General features: G+C 50.0%; 1 protein-coding gene across 1 annotated transcript in view; it reads right to left on the reverse strand.

The window, feature by feature from the left end:
* Window positions 1-22,016, reverse strand: part of RERE (arginine-glutamic acid dipeptide repeats) — a 265,002-nt gene that overhangs the window by 7,561 nt on the left and 235,425 nt on the right. The window contains 6 exon segments of the mRNA XM_044914376.1: window positions 1-850; window positions 1,108-1,221; window positions 1,737-1,898; window positions 3,101-3,300; window positions 3,703-3,795; window positions 4,738-4,900. The exon segment at window positions 1-850 is cut by the window's left edge and continues 526 nt beyond it. Of these exon segments, the coding sequence (XP_044770311.1) occupies window positions 1-850; window positions 1,108-1,221; window positions 1,737-1,898; window positions 3,101-3,300; window positions 3,703-3,795; window positions 4,738-4,900 (1,582 nt within the window).

A 22,016-nucleotide genomic window follows, 5' to 3' on the forward strand; every position in this document is an offset into this window, starting at 1 on the left:
GGGGCTTCAGTGCTGGAGGGGGTGGGAGGTTGGCATTCATGGAGAAGGGCGAGGGCCCGGAGAGGTGAGGCGGGTGCTTGTGGGCTTGGGGGGCCGGCAGCTGGGGGATGGGTGTGGTGGGTGGGGGCTTGATGTGGGGCATGGCCAAGGGGGCCGGCGGCAGGGGCTGCTCCCGTGGGGGCTGCTGGGGCTGCAGCGCTGACTGCGAGGCTGCGGGCTGCAAGGAGGCGTGAGGGAGAGCTGACGCCTGGGAGGCCTGGGGAGGGAGGCCGAAGGGCTGAGGGGGGCCTGGGTGCTGCAGCAGGGGCCCAGCCTGGAGGCTGTGAGGGCCACCTGGGCCCTGACTATGCAGTGGGGGCTGGCTGTGAGGTGGGGCGGCGGTCTGGCCAGCTGGCACGGTCAGAGGCTGGAGCGGGGGATGTGGTGAGGGCAGCCGCTGTGGGTGCAGGGCGGGCGCCTGCTGGATATGAGCATGGGGAGCAGGAACCGCCGGGGCCTGCGGCTGGCCGGGGGGCTGGGAGGCCGAGGGGGAGCCCTGTGGAGGGCCTGCAGTGGCAGAGGGCGCGGGCCCTGGTGTGGGGAGCTGGGAGGTTCCTGGAGGGGCGGTGGAGGGCGCTGGAGGGGCCGCACCGGGTGCCCCCTGCAAGGCTGGGGGCTGGGCCTGCAGCATCTGCTGCTGGGCTGAAGAGTCCGAGTCGCTCTCGTTGTCCTGGGGGCTGGGGATGCTGGGGGACGTGCTGCGATTGTCCTGGTCGATGTCTTTGGGGTCACTGCTGCCCTCATCGTTGACACTGCGGCTGTCCGAACTCTCTCCTTCGCCTTCCGATGGCGAGTTGGGCCGGCTGATTTCCTAGGGCCAGAGATGGTAGGGATGAAGCTCTAGGAGAGCAGAGCCTCTTGCTGCCCTGCATTGCTAAGCGAAAAAGGCGGCAAGCCTGGCCCCAGAGACCGCAGGTCCTCCTTTGACCCGGCCAGTCTCGGGAACCAGTCCAGGTCCCTCCCTAGGAGATGGGGCACCACTAGGCCCCAGGAAGAATCTGGGCTCAAGGCCTCTCAAGGGGTGTTAGCTGCCAGCTACAGTCACAGTGGCTCAGCTGTGCATCTCACCTGGGTTTTCGTCTTCTTGGAACTGGTCCTGTCGGCCTCCTCTGTATCAGAGGCCACCTTCTCCCGCTGGCGCTTGGTGCTCTTAAGGGGGGATGAGGCTTCCTCCTTCACCTTCTGCAGTGGGAAAGCCCAAGAGGGGCATCAGGCCAAGGGAGGATGTCCCATCAGCCTCAGCGGGTAAATGACCATGGTTTGCTGACACCTTGCTCCCGAATTCGGAGTTCCATCTCCAGAAGCAAGAAAGCTCTGGAAGGGACTAGCTGAGGCCAGGAAAAAACAAGTATCTGGGGGTGGAATTAACTTGGCTTGGGGGGTGGGAGGGCGGAGAGGAGGGAGGAGCCTTTCCAATTACACCCTACCCTTTGCCCCTGAGGCCTTGGGAAACTCAAGGCAGAGATGGCCCCCAAAGGTCAGTGCTGGGAGCTGCACTGGACCCCCCCTTTCTCCAGACCCTAGACCCCAGGCCGCAGTCTGCAGCCCTAGTCTAGGGCAATGCTGATGCCCAGGGAGCCTCCAGGAACATCCTGCAGCCCTTATCTGAGGGAGCTGAACATCAACTCCAGCAACCTGGGGTTTTAATGAGAGGCAGGGCCAAGCAGGCCCACTAGCCTTGGGGACGGGCACCTCACCTTGGCTGACTTCTTCACTGTCTCTGCTTTACTGTCATTGCTAGAGGTGCTGGCAGCGCTGGGCGAGTTCCGGCCACTGGAGCGGATATCTTCATTGATGGGCGAGGCGCGACCATCAGGGCTGGCTGGCTGCTTCTTTCGACCACTGCGCAGTGTAGACATCTGCCCACCCAAACCGGAGGCTGGTGAGACTAGACCCCAGCACACACGCAGGAGCCTCAGGAGCAGACCTCACCACCAGCATTAAGACAAATACCAGACCCTGGCAAGCACAGGCACCTCTGGCTGTCCCTCGCTGTGTGGGGGGTCAATATGGAGCTAAGGGAGGAGGGGGTGGAATGGGTGGGTTCACATGGAAAAGAGCAATTCTTAAACCCAAAGCACTCATCTCTAGGGATGGTCCTGGATATTGTGTGGTAGAAACGAGCAAGATTTTCTGAGGGGCAGAAGTCAGCGAGGGCCGTCTACTCTGCCAAGTTCTCCAGAATGACAATCATACGCTCTGCTTCAAATCACCTCACTCTGTTTATTCCACAGAACTGCCTACTTCCTCACCCAAACCAAACCAAACACCTGCTGAGTTCATCTGCCAGTACGAGAAGTGACCCAAAGGGAGAAGCTGTCAAATAATGTAGCTCAGCTCCTAAAACCACAAGCACTTGAGCACGTTTCTGCAAAGCCATGGGGCTCAGAAGAGATGGGGGGACAATGATTCATGTTAGTCCATCTGCCGGGTGGCCTGGGAACAAGCAGCCTTGACAAGATGCTAGGGTCAGAGGAAGGTGGACGGTGCCATCTACATGCCTGTAAGGGCCACCGGGGAGGCCAGCCACAGGGAAGGACCCTGGGGCATTCCCCAGCTCCCAAGCTGGGAAAACCCTTGCTCCCAAAGGTCCCTGCTGCCACATTTCCAACCTGGAAAACAAAACCTCTTTATGAAAAAGCCTATACAGTGAGGAGATAAATGTACCAAAAGTTTCTAAAACTGAATCAAGTATTAGGGAAAAGAAAAGCACCTGCAAGTTTTAAACAGCAGAGAGATGTCACGCTACAGGTGGTGGGCCCAGGGTCCAGAGGAAAGTTGGGAGACTTGGAAAGCCTGCACTGAACCAGACACTGATGCCTAAGAGCTCTCTGTAAAAGTAAGCTCAGGACGTGAACCCCACTGATGACACGAGGCAGGGAGGGAGAAAGCAGAGGCTCTTTCCAGACTCACAGACAAAACAAACACCTCTGAGCCAATCACTTCTTGAAGGGGGCTGGTTCTCTACCTAAAATGAATTGCTTCCCAGCCTCCTGGGAAGCACAAGCCCCAGCATCCTAGTAACCTGAAGTGGCCCGGGTCGCCTGCCCTGAGGACTCACCGAGCCACGACTGCGCCGAGTCCTCATGCTATGCTTCCCACTGAGCCCATCATCTTCCTCTTTGACAGGTTTGAACATGAATGGGGGAGGGTCCACGGGCTTCTCAATGGGGGGGAGCTCGCCGTATTTCTTGAAGTGGATGCGGCAGTCTGTGCAGAGCAGGATGTTCTCCCGGCCCCCGTGGTGCCAGTCTTTGGAGGCTGCGTGAGGGAAGAGGAATGCAGGTGGGGGGCCCTTCCATGGGCTCAGACAGATGCCCATCACTCACTCTGCTGCTGCCTGCTCTCTCCCAGGGCGGGAGAGGATTTCAGGAACATCCAGCCCCCTCCCCATCTCATGGTGCCCAGGAGGAGATGGCAATAGGCTTCCCAGAAACACAGGTACCCCAACCCCGACCACACTGACTGTAAACGGGGGAGTGACAAAATACACAGATTTCCGCTTTCTCAAGTAACCCCGAAGCACAATGCAAATGTCAAGCCAATGACACTCCGGCAGGTCTTCCACTGGATTCATGGAACGTTCAGAGCCTGAAAGTGCCTGAGCCTGGCCTGTCTCGGTGAATGCTCCCACTGCTCCCCCCAACCCCGATCCCCACTTACTGGTGGTAAAGCAGTGGCGGCAGGCGTACCCCTTTAATTCCTGCTCGCTGTCTTCACTGTCAAAGTCATCCTCGCTGGCTGAACTCAAGTCCACTGGGCATGGCAGGAACACAACAGGGGTGGGGGAGAAACCATCATGCTTGGCCAAGACTGGGACCACCTGTGACCTGCCCCAGGCTCTAAGTCACCAGTCAGAGCGGCCTGGAAGGCTGAGGCGAGGCAGTGTTCATGAAGGACCACTCTGAACTCCTCAGGGCCAAGAGATCAGAACGAAGAACCCGTGTGCGGTAGGTACCCAAGGGTCTGCCCTACCCCGTTTTTGGAGACTGGTGTCACACCTGAATCCTGGCGTGGGAGGCACTGATACCCACAACTGGGAATGTGAACAGGCGAAGTACATCCATATACACTCCCTGACACATCCAGGCATCCTGAGGAGCTCCCTCTCCATCGAGTCCTACACCCCTCCCCCCACCCCACCCGGCACAAATGGATTATTTCTCGTTTGCAAGTGCAACATAAGCAGCCCTCAGGCTGAGTGCCACGGGCCAGGACAGAACCCCAAGGCCCACTGCTGTTTGCTAGCTGTTTGCTAGGAAGGTATCATATTAGACTGCACATCACACTGGGACCAAGAGGAGGATCTTGGTAAAGCAGGAGGAAAAAGAAGAAAATGTTAATCTGCTCTTACTGCTAACACAATACCAATGCAATGAGACTCAGACAGTATGTCATCTACGAAGTGAACAACCTCCTCCGAAGTTACTGAAAACACCCCGAGAGATGGTCAAGACTTACATTTCCCTAAAAAATTAAAATGATGTTGAGTTTATTTTAAAAATTTAAATGCATGAATAATTCGTAAAACTCTCCTACCAAAACCCCAAAGTCCGCGCTACATCTGGGTGCGGACTCTGCACATATGCACAGCACACACTATGTCCCCAACCTGTACTGTCACAAGGATGCCTGTGACGGTGGGCCCAGAGCTGGGACAGTGCACGTGTGGCTATGTGGGAGAAGTCCCTCACTTACGGAATTCACTGGAGGGGGGTCTGGAGGGCGTGCTGACGGGTGTGGATGCGGTGCGGGTCTTGATCCTCCTGAACACGGCCTGCCTGCGGTGCCTCCGATGGGCCCGGGAGCTGGCTGCTTCGGGGGTTTTCTTCCAGTAGTAATAGAAGGTGATCAGCTCCCCCTGCAGGAGAGAAGGCTGGATGTGACGGAAGGGTTCAGAGGGGCTTTGCTTTTCCCGCTCCCACAGCATGCCCGCCCTCTTCCGCCAGGAGAAGCAGCTGGTTCCTAACAGCTGTGCTGGAAATGAGCACAAAGGATAGTCGTGAGAGGAACGGGGCTTGCTCAAGACACACCTGTGAGCTGCCCACTAACTGGGTGAATGGGCTTGTCCCCTCAGCCCAGCAGAGCAGAATTTCTAGATTTCAAGAACATTCGTTCATTCAACAAGTATTTGCTGAGTGCGTACCATGTGCCAGATGCCACCACGGAGGTACGCCAATAAACAATCGAAAAGAAGGAAAATCCCAGCCCTCCAGCTGTGTGTGTGTGCACAGAGGTCTTCTTCACAGCATTCCACTGAAATCATACAGGTATGACAAGGAAATGCCTGGACAGTTACATTATTCCAGAAAGAAGCAAAGGAAACAACTGAGATGATGCGGAACTGGGGTCAAGAAAAACAGAGACCCCAAATCCAGGAAAACTGCTCCGCAGCCTCTACCCCAATCTGAGTGCCCACATCGGGACAAGCTAGTACAGCATCCTGACAGTGAAGACAAGGGAAGACCCTGAGGGACAGACACAGTGGTGCTGACGCAGAGGGAAAGTGCCATATGTCACAAGGCCAGCCTTTATGGCAAAAGGAGCTATTCTTTCCATGGCCCAGCAGAAAGGAAGGCAAGAAATCCTTAAAAAACAAAACAAAACACAGCAAGGGGGTATGAGCCCAAATGCAACTTTTAGAAAGGGGGGCAGTTTTCGGGGTGCCTGGGTGGCTCAATGAGTTGAGTGTCCAACTCTTGGTTTCTGGCTCAGGTCATGATCCCAGAGTCGTGAGATCCAGCCCCTTGTCAGGCTCCGCGCTCAGCGGGGAGTCTGCTTGAGATTCTCTCCCTCTGCCACCTCCCAGGTGGGCAAGGGCGCGCATGCTCTCTCTCAAACAAATAAACCTTTAGAAATAAGAAAGGGGCACTTTTTGCTACCCCCACCTCCAAGAGCTCAGCAGGCACACCATACACACCAACAGGTGAATGGCATGTTCGGTGAACCCTGGTTGACACAATACCGATTTCTTAAACATCCCAAGATAAAGTACCTTTACCTGGAATTAAAAAAACCAAAAAACCAAAAAACAATTAAAGCAGCGAAAGTGTGTAGTTCATATTGATTTTCTCTAACTGAATCAATCTTGTGGACAATCAATTAGCGTGGCTGACTACTGTATCCTGGGAAGCCGCCCTGTGGGCAACTCGTACCCCAACGTGGGAGCCACTTGGCCAGAGCACCACACTGCCTCACGGAAGGCTCAGTGCCCTGTGAATGGAGGAGCCAAGAGAGAGAAACAAAGATTTTGTTCTCCAGTGACCTGAGATCTAGCTGGAAAGACCAGTACTGGGGAGACGAAAGTGGACAAACAAGGGCAGATACCAGGCGACAAACTCTTGTGATCGCTGGAGCATCCAGTCAGATGAGGTTTCATTAAAACACCCCCCAGAAAGCAATGGCCTTAGAACGATGAGAAGTGAGTTTGTAGAGAAGTGGACAGATTTTAAGTGGGGAAATGGCTTCTGCAAAGTAGGTAGTACGTGTGTGCCGGGTGCTCACTACTCAGAGTTGGATTCTATGCCTGTGCATTTTCTAAGTGGGACCACAGCTGTTGTCAGATCCTTAAAGGAGCCTGTGATTCAAAAGGAACTTCTGACTGGCTCCCGTAAGCCTATAGCATGTATCTCTTGGAGCTGTGGTTATGTTTCAGTCTTTCCAAGTGCCACTTAACAAAATGCTAGTGACTGCCAATATTTAACAGATGAAGCATGACCCCAGGCCAAGGAGGCCAGGAGTCAACCACCAAGGATGAGCACACACAAGTCTGCAAGCTCACCGCACTCTTTTCAGTTCCATGAGACAGTAACTGAGCGATAAGGGAAAATGTAGGAATGCCCTTGGATTTCTGTCCTGTTTGTCTATCACATGTTACTCCACAAATGTAGGCTACAATTGTCCCTGTGGTGACTGGAGCATCCTGAGCCCCTAGGTCATGATCCGAGAACCTCCCGGCTCCTGCCTCTTCACTTCCTATTTTCCTGACTTGGAAAGTCACTTATCTGTACTGATCTTTTGGTGTTGGCTGGCTAGAGGGAATTCATAAATCCACTAGGGGATTAAGAGACCTGTGCTGATATAAAACTGATCGGACTCTGGTTTTCCTATGAGAAAATACAGAACAAAAGCCAAGGCAAGTCACTGTCACCCTTCAATACTTTGTCAGAGTGACATGCTCTATCGGTTCAAAAAGACAACCAGTGCAGTAAATCATGGCCCAATCCCAAAACTAGAAGGAAGAATGTGACACCCCAAAGTGGTACCTCCCACTGCCTCCTCTGGCTGAAGTCATTTTAGTGGCCAGTAGATGAGAGGCCTGGGATGTAAGAGGAAATGGGAAGCTACAGGACACAGAAGGAATACAAAATGGGAGAGAAAATGAGGGTCTCTGCTAAATCTCAGCTAGAGCGGACGGCAGTTAGCAGCTGCACTGACGTCTCCACGCAGCGCTGGTCTAGCACAGTACCGCCTCACGCAGTTACAAGGGATCGGGGGTGGGGGCGCCCACCCCACCTCCGCCGCCACCCATAGCCAAAAATCCAGCTACAACTTCTGACTCTCCTAAAACTAACAGTCTACTGCTGACCAGAAACCTTACCAATGATATAAACGGTTAATTAACACACATTGTGTATATTATTTACTGTATTCTTGCAATACGTAAACTAAAGAAAATGTTAACAAGAAAATCATAAAAAAGAAAAAAATATATATAGTGCTGGACTACATAAAAAAAAAATCTGCTTGTAAGTGAACCTGAGCCGTTTTAACCCGTGTTAAGGTTAAATGTATTTCTATTTCTCAAATATGAATGTCTGAAAGAGTTTCAAATGGTTTTAAAAGACAGCATAACTCGCAGATAAAATCAGGGAAGCCAGAGTTCAGTGAGGCTATGACACCAGACAGAAAAAGGCTCAGGAGAAAAGCAGGGGTTCCCAACTTTAACTTCCACTCCTACACTGTGTACTCCTAGAGTATGTGAGAAAATTAGGACATGACAAAGAAACCTAATATTGAAATAACAAAAACTTTTTGTCAACACTTAAATAATAGCTTTTAGGGGTCCCCGGGTGGCTCGGTTGGTTAATCATCTGCCTTCAGCTCAGGTCATGATCTCAGGGTCCTGGGATTGAGCCCTGAGTTGGGCTCCCTGCTCAGCGGAGAGTCTGCTTCTCCCTCTCCCTCTGTTCCTCCCCGGAGACTCATGAACTCTTGTGCACGCATGCTCTCTCTCAAATAAATAAAGTCTTAAAAAAAGAAAGAAAGAAGGAATAGCTTTTAAACAAGGAAAAGGAGGGCGCCTGTGTGGCTCAGTCAGTTAAGTGCCTTCAGCTCAGGTCATGATCTCAGTGTCCTGGGATCGAGCCCTGCACCGGGCTCCTTGCTCGGCGGGGAGCCTGCTTGCTTCTCCCTCTGCTTGTGAAAGTGCATGCTCTCTCTCTGACAACTAAATAAAATCTTAAAAACCAAAACAAGGAAAAGGAGTCCAGAACAGATTCTATTATCTGAGTACCAAGGATCAAAGGACCAGGCCAGAAGGAGTCTCCACTAGAGGCCTATAAATTAGTTTGGAAAATGAAAATACAGGAAGATGGGGTAATGACTAGAACTCTCATACATTGCTGGTGAGAATATAAAATGGTTCAACCACTTTGTAAAACTTTGGCAGTTCTTACAAAGCTAAACAAACATTTACCATATGACCCAGCAACTGATTCCACTCCTAGGTGTTTACCCAAAAGAAATAAAAACATATGCTCACGCAAAGACTTTTATACAGATGTTCACAGAAACTTTACTCTTCATAGCCAAAAGATGGAAATAATCCAAACACCCCTCAACAGGAGAATGGATAAACATATTACTGTGCACACATTTACTAGATACTATTTGGCAGTAAAAAGGCACAAACTACTGATCAACCTGACAATATGGATGAATCTCAAAACATCACACTGAATGTAAGTAGCCAGATACAAAAGGGTAAATTCCATTCTAGAAAAGGCAGATCTACAATCACAAAAAGTAAATGAGCCTGGAGGACAAGGAAGTAGAAAACTACCTATAAAAGAACATGAGGAAACCTTTTGGGGTGAAGAGAGTATCTTATGAACCGACTGTGGTGTTATTTGCATGGAGGTACAGTTATCAAATTGTTTGAACTGTGCCTCCAACTGAACGTAAAGTGGGTGCATTTTTATGGTATAAATGGTATGCATACCAATTACACATCAATGAAGTTGACTTAAAAAAAAATCCAGGCCAGGTTTTATTAGCTGCCTCTCAACCACTGTAATGTCTACGAGGGGATTAAACACTGGAATGGAGCGAATCTAGGAGGATTAGAAACAGCATACTGGTGACTGCATGGGTGGCTAGGTCTTGAGCACAAACAAAAGAACATGTCGGGAAACGCTTTGGTTCTACAAATAGGGAATGAGGCAACCAGAGGCCTTACCAGGAACGAAGTCAATTGAACTTTAATCAAACATGCATAGTGTGTGCTGCAGAGACCCGCTGCACGTATATTCAGGGAACAAAAGCTGTTGCAGAAATCAATAGCTTGCTGAAACATTAACACAGGCAATCATTGATCAAAAGGCAGCTCCACAAAGGCAGCCTTGCAAATTAGCTCCCGCCTTTGCTTGCAAGCAAACACAGAGGCATCAACGTGGACATGAATGGCCAGGGCCGATCGTTTTGTTCCCGATGCTCTCACCCGCCGCACAACAGGGCCTCCCAGTCAGCACACCTCACATCTCCGTGCTGTAACTGCACACAGCATGAGCGAGCAACTAAACTGGGTTAGTGCCTGGGCAAAAAAGGAAAGGAGAGGGGGCGAAGTCCTCTCCAATTGACAGCATTATGGGCTGCAGTGCTTGCCAAGAGAAGCGCTTAAATCCACTGGTCTATATTTAGCAGATTCTCTCTCCCTCCCCAACTCTTCGCCTTTTCTTTGGTGTTAAGGGCGCAGGGGTGTGCTGGATTTTCCCAACTGGTCATATGCAAAAAGCCACTGGCAATAAGGGATTTGCTCCTGGATTTAGGCACCAGCTCCCCACCCTGAGGCAGGATCTCTACACAGCAGGTTTCTCCCCAGGCAAACCACTCAGGGTTAGAGAACCAGGCCCCATTTGGTTTCTCTGATTTTCCATCAAAATGAAAACATGAGGCAGGGAGTGCCAGGCAGAGAAGGAGGGGGGAGCTATAAGGTGCTCAGGTGCTCTATCTGGGTGTGTGGGGGCTGGGAGGAGAGAGGCAGGTTGACAAAAGGCTCCAGGCACCAGCAGACAGCTCAATCACAACCACTCCTGTAATCCAGAAGCTTCCTGGGCTTGGCCACCTGGAATTAGTAGGAGGACTGGTTCCTTCTCCGCAGTCACCATTGTACTTCTGTGCTTCCTTGTGTTAGACTGTGAGTCCATCAAGTTCACGCAACATAAAACATTGGGACAATCTCCCTCCATGCCCCCCTCCCCCCCCGCCCAGACCTTCTGAACTGAAGCAGTTGTGGGGGGAGGGCTGCTCACCACTTACCAGTAGCTTTCGGGTATAAACTCCTTTCAGGTAAGTTCTGCTGGTATGGCTGGGCCCAGTTCTACTTTACCTTGGGTGAACAACAGACTGGCGACGTGTTCTCCAGGGCCCAGGGCAAGCATCTCACGGTACATGCGTAGGTTAAGAGCGAAGCCAGGTGGGGGGCTACATGCGGGAGTTGGCAGCCCTGCCGCAGGAGACAAGCTGACCAGGTCTCCTTCCTGTCTTACTAGCAGGTTAATTTACCTGTAGCCACTTGGTGAGTTAAAACAATGTCCACAAACATGACTGTTATTTAATTTCCCACAGTCACTGCACTGCAAAGGGAGGGGAACCTGTAACTCGTCCTGCCTGACAAAACACACACACACACACACACACAATATTTTTAAAGGAAGATAAGCTACATGTCTTCTAAGGGACCCTGGGGGAAGGAAGGCACAGAGGCAGCAAGCAGGCTCTGTAAGCACTGCAAGTGTCAACCGGCCACCTGGTGAGCACGGCCGCCCCGTGGTGAGCACCAGTCCTGGGATCTCTTACACCTTAGCGCGCCATTACCTCAAGAAAGGAGCTCTCCGGGAGGCCGATTTGGAGGCAGGAAAAGGTAACCAATTATTTTTGTCCCATGCGAGAAACATAAGAGTACATCCAGGAATAAGTCCCAATTTTTGTGATTATAACATTACTACTGCCACAACGACAGAAAAAAGGCATGACATCCTGGGGTGGGGATAGCGGTGTGGGGGTGGTGCGTGGCAGAAGATGAGGTCTAGGGACCCCAGCATGCAGACCATGGGGTACCTGCAGCCTGCCATCTACTATTAGGCTAAGGAAGGCCTCCGTCTCTTGGAAGTAACTCTCTTCTCACACACTCCTTTCAATTCAGTGTACAGAGTCGTGTTTCATTATCTTCCATTCTCATAGTGGTTCTGTGACCAGCAGAAAAAAAATGGAGAACTGCTGGCCTTATAGTTACGTCAAGGAAGGCCCTGAGAAACCAGTCCGTGGTCTGTGCATGGAGGGGCAGGGAAGAGGGAAGGAAGGAAAGACTCTACTCTGGGTCCCTGCACCACAGTGAGTGCCTAGGCGCCAGCCTCAGAAGGTTGCCAGTAGAGGCCACCCACAAATGCTTCCTCCACTGGGGAGGGGAGCTGCCGCTCACTTCCTCTTCTGCACCAAAGCTTCAACAGGCATCCTCAAAGAGGGGCAGCAGGGGAGAGCGGGGGTGGGGAGGAGGCCCGGGAAGCTGCACATGGATAACGGCATTAGAAACAGAGCTTCTCTCTGAAGCTACCTTACAGGCTCCCCAAGCCCACCTGCCACTGCCAGCCGATGTGATGGGACGGGACCCGCCGTGTGGCGCACCTCCGCACACAGCTGACATAGCCCACCACGGGGGTTAGAAAGTAAGCATTTAGAAGAAAATTGTTTTAATTCTTTGAGACCTATTACTAACTGTTCCAATGCTACATATTTTAACATGAATATGTAGAGAGAGTACACTAACTATTTTCCCAATGCCTTATCCTGCATGCTGAAGTACAGTTGGTTAGAATCAGGGTGTTGTTCCCCTGCAAAAACTCTGTCTGGAGGATGCCCTTCAGTTACCATCCGGCCCCTTCTTTGGGGACCCAGGCACAGAGGAGTGAAGAATCCCACCACTTGCTGGATGGAATGGAGAAATCTAAAGCTTTCCTTTCCTTCCTTTTTTTTCTTTCTTTTTAAAGGTGTGTTTTTCCAGAGAGAAGTTCCAGCGAGCAATGAATAGTTATGAAACCAAGGTCCCAAACCCAGTAGGGGCAGGAGGGAGAAGGAAACATGGCACAAAGCTGCTTCTCAGACTTCATTCCCCAGCCCAGGGCCCCAACAGTGGTCAAGACCCCAGGGGAATGTGGCTCTGGCTCTGGGAGCGGATCAGGAGAGCCTGCGTGGGTCACGTCCCCTGGGAAGCACTCTAACCGGAGCGCTCTGACCCTGCAGCTGAGCTTGGCCCCCCTGACATCCACGACCACCTCTGCCTGGGAATTACAGCTGCGTTTCTTGGCAAAAACTACTAACTCAGGGGTAGTGAAGCAAGTCAGTAAAATTTCCTGGCACAGACTCCTATGCAAGTCATTCTTTCCTTTCACTCCCTGAGGATTCAAGGGCTGGAGCTGACAACTGTTCCGAACATCTGAGGTGAGAAGCTGGGCACTGGGTAGAACCATGAGCTATGTTTAGGAGCAGCCACCTTTACAGATCTTTTTCCAGCAGGCAACTGGTTGTCTTCCAGCATCGACTCTGGTAATTAAAGCAGTGCTCTCCTGGGCTCCTTCTTTTGTTAACCAACCGAATCCCCTAATCCCTGAAGGAGCCCCGACACTGTCAGCTGTCTCTGCTGCTAATCGTTAAATACCAACTCTGTGGTCTCAGAGTGCATCTGACAGAATGATGATCTGCTTGAAGGCACACAGCAGAATCACTGCCATCTGCGTGCAAGAGGCTGCAAGGGCACCTATCTAACGTGCCACGCAAGAGGAAGCCGGAGGGTGAGGAGGCAGCCTGTTTCTGGGCAAGGCAACCTCTCCTCCCCACCTCCAGCTCCTCTTCTGGGGAAAGGTAAGGGAAAGGGAGGAAAAAGATGACTCGGGAAGTGCGTGAAGGTCTTCTGGGTTTAACAGGTTATAAGAAGAGGCCACACTGACACGCTCATAGAGATGTTCCGGGGCCCGGCACTCCCCCAACATCTCTTTAAAAAACCCTAGTTGGGCGGCGCCTGGGTGGCTCAGTTGGTTGAATGTCCAACTCTTGGTTTCGGCTCAGGTCATGATCTCAGGGTCATGAGATCAAGCCCCATATCGGGCTCCGTACTTGGTGGGGAGACTGCTTGGGATTCTCTCTCCCTCTGCCCCCCCCCCCACTCACATTCTCTCTCAAATAAATAAGTAAATCTTAAAAATAAAATTCTAGTTGAGAGATTAAAGATTTTTTTTTTTTTTTAAATCATGATTACCACTATTTATACACTGTGGAGGAACTAAAACAGTTTTGTGGGGTTTTTTGGTTTTTTTATTTGTGTTTGCCAAAATTGTAATGAGATTTCCTAAACTCTGTGTTGCTTTAGTTGCTGACCTCAGCCACTTGGGGATTCTACCTCTGGTCCCACACTGCTACTCAGATGTCCAGACTTGAGGTCCTAGGGTGGACTTTCCTCTCCCACAGAGACACGCTCCATCTTCCCAAAGCCCAGCTCTGACCTTGTCACTTCCCTCTCCAAATCAACGAAGGCTCAAGGCCAACAGAACAAAGGCCCGGTTGCTTTGCTGTCTCTCCCAGGACTTTCCCTCTGTCCAAAGAAGACCCTTCTACTGCATTCCCCACCTCTCACAGCCCTTGATTTACGCCAAACACGATGGCCAGTTTTGCTGTCCCTCAGTGCTTCCCTTCTGCTCGTGGGCTACAGCCTTGCAAGCCCCGCACCACTGTCTCCTCAGTGTCTGGATCTGAGTCCTTACCGCTCTGCGCTCAGGTCACCACAGATGCCATGTTCTCCTTGAAGCCTTACTTACCCGTCTCCTCACCCCCCTGAGGTCATCACGATGCCTGCATGCCTACACTTTTTTGCACTTGCCTCTCTCCCAGTACACCCAGGCTCTCCTTTGGACCATAACCATGAATGAACCTGTCTAACATCCCCAAGACTGTGTCTACTTCTTCTGCAAGTACCCCAGAGGTCTAAGATAATATCTTGATGGAATGAGTATTTCCTGAGCATTAAAATTCACCTGAAATTAAGTCTAAAAAATTAACCTCTGGGAAAAAGATACCAGACTACTAACCTTTTTCCCCAAGTAAGGTCATTAAAAATAACTGCTACCTGGAGGCACCTGGGTGGCTCAGGCAGTTAAGCATCTGCCTTTGGCTGGTCATGATCCTGGGGTCCTGGAATTGAGCCCCTCATCGGGCTCCTGGCTCAGTGGGGACTCTGCTTCTCCCTTTCCCTCTGTTCCTCTCCGCGGCCTGTGTGCGCTCTCTCTCAAATAAATAAAATCTTTAAAAAAACAAATAACTGCTTCCTGATCTCACCATTAGTTCATAAAAGAAATGATATTTTATCTCTAAAAAAGTAGAAAAGACTGACAATATCCAAATAAGAGTTCCTTAATTTGATATCTAGTGTTACAAAAAATGACTATGTTGTTCTTATTTTTGTTTCATTTTCCAGGGGCAATGGAAGCAATGCTCTCAAGTGCTCTGTAAGAGGCTGACAGGAGGGGGTGGGGCTGAGGAATCCACCTCCTCCTTCAGCAGACCTATAAACCAACAATCACCTTTTACTGGGCTGTGAAATCTACAACGATGAGGGCTAAGCACTTTAAGTGTCTTCCGTACCTTAATATATTTAATCTTCATAGCTACCCTAGTAGATAAATAGCTTCATTATCCTTGCTTTACAACTGAGACAATCAAGGCACAGGGTGACAAGTCATGTGTCCAAGCTCACACAGCTTCAAGCCGGTAGCCCCGGGGGTCAGGTTCCAGAGTCCTGTGCTCTTAACCATTCTGCTGTGAATTGAGGGGAAATACATGTTTGTTTTTAAGGCGGAGGCTCAAATTTGGGTTATCTTTCATCTACAAAGTATCTTAAACCTCTTCCACGGACCTTGAATAGGCAGAGAAACAAAAAAGGGCACTGTGCATCAATGGGTGGCCAGCCTTCCCACTGCAGGGTGGAACCAGCCCCCCATGCCGCACCCACGAATTACGCACCTGGCCAAAGCAGGGGTACCAGGTTCAGAAACACATTTGGTAGACACAAATGCACAATCAGAATGACACACAAGCCTAGACAAATATGTTCTACTTCCCGTACCAAGAACAAACTCCAAGGACTATATCGGACAGACTCTGGGAGCCCACAACCACGAGCACCCCCTCACAACCTGCTCACCACGCCTCAAGCCATCCAATGACTTAAGCTAGGGGTGAAGACCTGTGGCCCACTTTTGGCTCTAGACTACATATGCCAAAGAGATGTGCGAAGCAAGTGAGCTTCACAGGCCTCCTCACCTGAGAGTTTGATCAGGTAGAGTCCCTCAAGAAATGACTTCTGAACATGCTACAATACATCTTTCCAAATTACCTCTAGCGAGAAGCATCTATTTAAAATGGTGGCTTCGAAGTGTGCTCAAAACTGTGGAGATGACTTGAGGGCCACTGGGTAGATCTCCTGCACTTCTTCCAATTGCCACCTCTCCAAGTAGCTCCACTAAAAAACCTATCAATCGAGCAACACATAGAAGATTCTTCCATTTAACAAAAAATAACAACCGTAATAAAAAAATAAATAAGAGATTTAGAAACGACTTGTTTGAAGACAGAGGTCAAGGCCATCACAAATTGGTCTAGAGCCCAGCCTGGAACAAAGTACCCCCCCCACCCCCACCCCCCGTGTGGGGCCTGCACCCACCTGTGGCACAGAAGCCTGGGAAGCCCCAACGCAGCCACAAGACTGGCTGTCTCTTAACTCGGGACCCACACACAAGGGCCCACGCAGGCAGGGGCCTTTGTCTCTGGTTTTACCGAGCTGTTGAAGACTTAACATTTTAAGTACAACTATGCCAACACCAGGAATCTCGTGTTCTCTGTAGGGCCCCCAAACTCCCAAGAATTCATTCGCTGAAATCAGTTTTCTTTCCTATAAGATGAATACTTCGTTATTTCCTGAATTCATTTTATTGGAGTTCAGGAACAGGGCAAGTGGGATTTCACTGCTGTCAGTTCTATTACCACATCACCCTTCTTAATGCTTTCTTGTTCCTGTGACAAAACCACAATTCTACCAGCAAAGGGGGAGAAGAGAAGAGAGGCAAAGAGAAAGCCATAAAACTGTTAAAAGTGCTATTCTCCATCTCGTAAACATTTTTCTATTTATCGGCCTTTCATTATATGTGCGATCTTATTATCCCTGCACAGTATCAAAGTGACACCGTCAGGGTCACCCTATAAAATATACATTGGCAATGTAACATTTAATGACGGGAACAGGACAAAAGATGAAGGATGAGTGAGGGTGGCATGCTGCAGGACATTTTTAAAGGGATCATCAGTTATATCTCTGTGCATTTCCCGAGGTGATAATTGAATGACAGGGGCTGGAGGGAAATCCATTTTTGAGCTCAGAACGGACAGTTAGGAGAAAAATGTTTTTGTATTGGGAGAATGTAATGACTGCCAGGAAATGGGAACAGCTACTCCAGCAACATTTCTTCTTCTATTTTATGGTTTTTATGGACGCATAGCAAATTATCAAGTACAATCCATTTCTGTAAGTTGAATTTTAAAATAAAGGACAGGCTTCCTCATTTCAAAGAAAGGAGGGAAAGGGGTATTTAATTTTGTCACTGTATCACATTTGTTTAATAAAAAGAGCAGAAGCAAAGATTACCCACCCTTCAAGGCACACAGACACAATTACAATTCCACACCCTCCTTAGATGTAGACGTGAAACATGTCCTCTCTTTTCCCTGAATTTTGGATTCAACCTAAGGCAAGGATCTTAGAAAAATCCAAACAAGCTTGCAAACCAAATCTGTGCTCGGGTCTTACACGCGTGACTAGCGGTTGTTTCATAGAGGCTTTTTTTTAGCAGGAAAGAAATCCAGAAACGAGGGTGAGGGGGCAGCAGTTGCCTTCACAGAAGCTGTTAAGGGCTGAGTTGTGTGTCTCTCCCCTCCCCTCAAATCATATGCTCAAGTCCTAACCCCCAGCACCTCAGAAGGTGACCATATTTGGAGACAGGGTGATTAAGTTAAAATGAGGTCATGAGGGTAGTCCTAATCCCATCTTACTGGTATCCTTATAAGAGAAGGAGGTTTGGAAACACATGGGCACATAGAGGAGATGGCCATCTACAAGCCAAGGAAAGGGGCCTCAGAAGAAACCAACCCTGCTGACACCTTGATCTTGGACTTTCAGCCCCCAGAACTGTGAAAGAATAAATTTCTACTGCTTAAGGCCCCCAGTCTGGGGTACACTGTTAGTGCAGCCCTAGCAGACAAATACACAAGCCTAAGTAGACAGGGCTTCACGGAGAGCCTGTAGGAAAGGAGGTGCAGGGGAGGTGATGCCCACGAGACAACTCCTCCAGGCTTTGAGAAGAGCTTACAAAGCTGATCGCCGGGGGTGGGGGGAGTTGGCAGGGTTTGTATCGGGGAAGAGAACAGGTGCCAAAGAGGAGCAGCAGTGTGGGCAAGTGGTAAAATAACTGACCACCATATAGGCACTTAGGCCCCTTCAGGTGGGGGCTGAGTGTCCTGGCGGATCCTAGCTGCTCCGGGCGGCAGATTTCCACACAGGTTTCCTCACAATGCCTTCACCATGGCCCAGGAGAAGCAGCCCACCTCCATGACACCTCACAGATGCCTTGGATGTAAGACAGCTGGCTCACCTGGAGGAGCTCGGTGCGAAGGAAGAGGCCCGGAAGATGGGACAGTCAGGTGTCAGCAGAACACAAAGGAAGAATTTCCCCAGACTTGTTTTTAAACCACTGAATTCTTCTGGTCAGTTCGCACAGGAAAGAGCCACACTCCATCAGGCTTGTGCTATCCCCAGCGTGGTACTCCCCACGAAGCTACGACTGGATGGAAAATCAAGCAGCCTATATTTCAGGAATGAGCAAATGTATGAGGCACTCTGACCACAGCAGCTTGGTGGTCCTGAGGGTCTCCAGGAAATTGTTCTGGGTTACTCATATGAACATGCACACTGTAGTTTAGAAAACACACACAATCGGAGCCACCAGGGGTCTGGGTTGCAGTTTATGAAAATGACTTGCAGATCCCCTGATCGCAGTGTGTGATATGGGCTCAGAGGCTGCACTCCTCCTGGTTGGTATCTAGGTCTCCTCAAGGGTTCTTGTCAGAGGCCGGCTGCCCCCCAGCCCAGGGGCCCAGGGAGTGTGTGGTTGTCACCCCATGTGGGCTGGTAGGAGTGTGGAGGCTATAAGGGTGCACGGATGGTTGTTTTCTGGGGATTCCTTCCTCAACTCAGCTGCTTGGGGAAAGTGGTCCTGTGGCAGCACCCCCACCCCAAAGGGAACTCAGACAGGTTCTGCTGCCCCTGTAAGGGCTGGTTACCCGGAGGAGAGCTGGGAGTTTCCTTGGCCATTTACTACACAGCTTGGAAAAGCTGGATGGATCTAGATCTCTGAAACAAACTATGTGGCAGAGAAGACTCTCTAGGGCTGACTGGGACCGCTTTCCTCCAGTGCTGTACGGCACAAACTTCTGATTGGCATGCCCTACGTTCGCATCAAACTCCTGGTAACTCTTGTTCTGGACACAAACCAGTGTCATCAACATGGGACCTTGCTCACCCCACTCTATCTACCCCCTTCTCCCCTGGGCTGACATGTGGTATGGCAGGAAGAGGTAAGGTGAACCTCACCCTGGGGGCTACCTTAACCACCCCCGAGTTAATGCTGAATTGGTTTGAGACATGAAGGTGTTCCTAGCCTGCTCTAGGAAAAGATTTTTCCCTGTGTGCCCCATGTGTTCTTAAAAGGTCACCCGCGAACATCAGTCATCTCTAACAAAAAGCTGCAGAAAGGGAGGGACGCTGACAGCTGAGCTCTGCATCCTTAGCACTCAAACCTGAGATCCCAGAAACAACTCTAAATAAAGTCAACAAACTTTTCATTAATTCAACAGCTTTAAAAAGCTTGAGTTTCCAGTTCCAGGAAGGCTCAGAAACTGGCCTTTATCCAGTTCTGCTTCACTTCCCCAAAGAAGTCAAAACCCTTTGAGGTGAAGGAGAACACAAAGGTAGAGGTTCCTCTGTGAGGTGACTTCAGACTTGGGCCTGCGCCCAGGGAGCCCTACTGGGCTGACAGAGGGGCCCACGTCAGGGCACAGAGCAGAATTTCCAAAGAGATGTCCCTTGGGGGCCTGCTCCTGAAAAAGCTGTTCTGCCATCTGCCAGGACCTTTGAAGGTTCTCCCTCCTACTGCATTTACCCTCGGAAAAGGGACTGGAGGCTCTCCCACGTGCACTGCCTTCTGGCTCGGTGCAGGCTCTTGGGACACCTCTCTGGCTGCTGCTAGCTTACCCCACCAGCTCCATCTGCTGTAATCCGAGCCATCCTTCAGGGCACCTAGTCTATATGCCACCTCACTGAACACACTATCTTTGCTGACCTCAGGGAGCAAGCTTCTTATGAGCCTCTTTCCATGAATACCATCTCTCTCTTGCTTAGCTGTGACCCTTTTATGGCTCCTATGTCACTGAATCTGGGAGAATAGTAACTTACATCTATTACTTGATCCCCTGCTTCTCCTTTCCCCAACTGGTCTCTAAACTACATGTGAACAGGGATGTGCTCACTCTACATCTGTATCCCCAGCAATAATTAGGCACAGTGGTTGGCACGAAAACAGGTGCTCCATAAGTGCTCACTGATTTGTACTGAGTTGTATCACAGACTATACACATATCAGAATTACGCTTTAACAAGGAATATGCAAAACAACAAAGTCATCAATGTTCATAAAAACTACATGTTCTCAATTTTAGAAATAAGAAATTTGGTAATCTTTCAGTGAAGGTTTTCAAACTTGAGATAAACACAAGCAGATGGGAAACTAGTTATGAGGATTTAAACTCCTCAAGATTATTAAGTATTTCTACAGAACGTGGTACATTAAAGTAACAACAACAACAAACCACAACCTCAAAGGAGTCCCTCAATCCATTTAACTTGTTAGAATAACCAAAAAAATGAAAATTATTTTTCTGTCGCGAGGGATGTTCAAGTGTGAAAGGAGAACAAGTGTCCCCCAGGCGGCGCCGCTTTAGGTGCACACCGACGTGCACTCCGAATCCCTGGACCACGCTCCCTTGTGTGAGGAGCCACACAAGCCCTGGCCTGACACTGGCCCAGGGCCACAGTCTAAACTTGAATTAACAACGATATCTGATGATACCTGGACTCTGGTCCAACTGAACACCCTGGTGGATACTAAAACTGTAACTGCCATTTTTTAAAAGACTGGCTGTCGGGCGCCCGGGTGGCTCAGATGGTTAAGCGTCTGCCTTCGGCTCAGTCATGATCCCAGCGTCCTGGAATCGAGTCCCGCATCGGGCTCTCTGCTCCTTGGGAGCCTGCTTCTCCCTCTGCCTCTCTCTCTCTGTCTCTCATGAATAAATAAATAAAAAATCTTTAAAAAAAAAAAAAAGACTGGCTGTTTCCTTGTTTCATGATGTAAAAATGTTTTGGGCCTGTCTTAAGTGCACTGAAGAAGATGGTTTTAGTTAAATCTTCCTCTCAAAGTTAGTGAAAACAGGTCCCAAACTCCGTCTCAGGAGAAAATGAACACCACGCTCCTTTAGGGGCTACGGCACACACAGGCTTCTTGCAGGCAGATACCAAAAGGCCCTGCAATTATGCTTTCAAATGAGAAGTCCTGATAGACTCTTCAGAAAACAAAACCAAGAAAGGACAGCCTGCGGGGCTGTGGCCTGAAGCACCCGGGGTGGCAATCCATGGCCCAGGAAAGTGCCTATGCTCCCACCAGGTTGGCTGCAATGATCCCAGGTCCACCTCTGTGCCCGCAAGTATCCCAATGTCAGCAGAACTGGGTGGCTGGCACCCAAGCTCCCTCCACGTGGATGAAAAAATTCACTTTCCATCTTAGGCCTTGGCTTGGTAGTTTTGGTCAAATGGTAAACATGTGTGCATGTGCGTGCATGCGTGTGTGTGTGTGTGTGTCAGGGTGGGGGGAGGGAGAGTAGGCTGTTGGGGAAGAAAAGGGGAGGGGAAACACTGAATGACTACTGGCTGTCTAGCCCTTCTCATCTGGAGTTCCCCCCTGAACCACAAAACTCACAATTAGAACGGCAGCCATGGCTGTGCCACTTGGACCTAACCCCTCTGGGCCTCTGTTTCTTCATTTTAAAAACAGAGAAAAATAACAGCACCCACTCACTGAACTGTGATATTAAGAAGAGCTGATGCACGTGACATGACCAGTACAGTGGCCGGCATACTGTAAAAGATCCATAAGTGTTGGTGGTTATTACTCTTTGATGTATGACAATGGAACAAACCAGAAGCCCGCAGTGGTGGTGGCCCACTGCGGTGCTGCCTCTCCTGCCTGCCGGGAAAATGACTGCATTCCAGTCACAAGTAAAGCACAAAGTCCCAAGCAGGAGAAAGCAAACAAACTGTGTTTCTAGGAAGAGCAAATGCATTAAATATTTTAAAACTCTGACTCAAAAAGCAGAACTGAGCTGAACTGGGTGAAAAGAATACAATTATATTTAAGAAGAAACAAGAATCTGAAGAGCTGGAACGCTTACACTGGCCTCAGAGATGAACTGGCTGTTATTTCTGGGTTAGCAACATCCATCCTTGGGAGTCACAAGCACACAGTGAAGTCTTGGTAATGCCAGAAGCAGGG

This window comes from Neomonachus schauinslandi, chromosome 4 (assembly GCF_002201575.2).
Source record: "Neomonachus schauinslandi chromosome 4, ASM220157v2, whole genome shotgun sequence".
NCBI classification, from domain to species: Eukaryota; Metazoa; Chordata; class Mammalia; order Carnivora; family Phocidae; genus Neomonachus; species Neomonachus schauinslandi.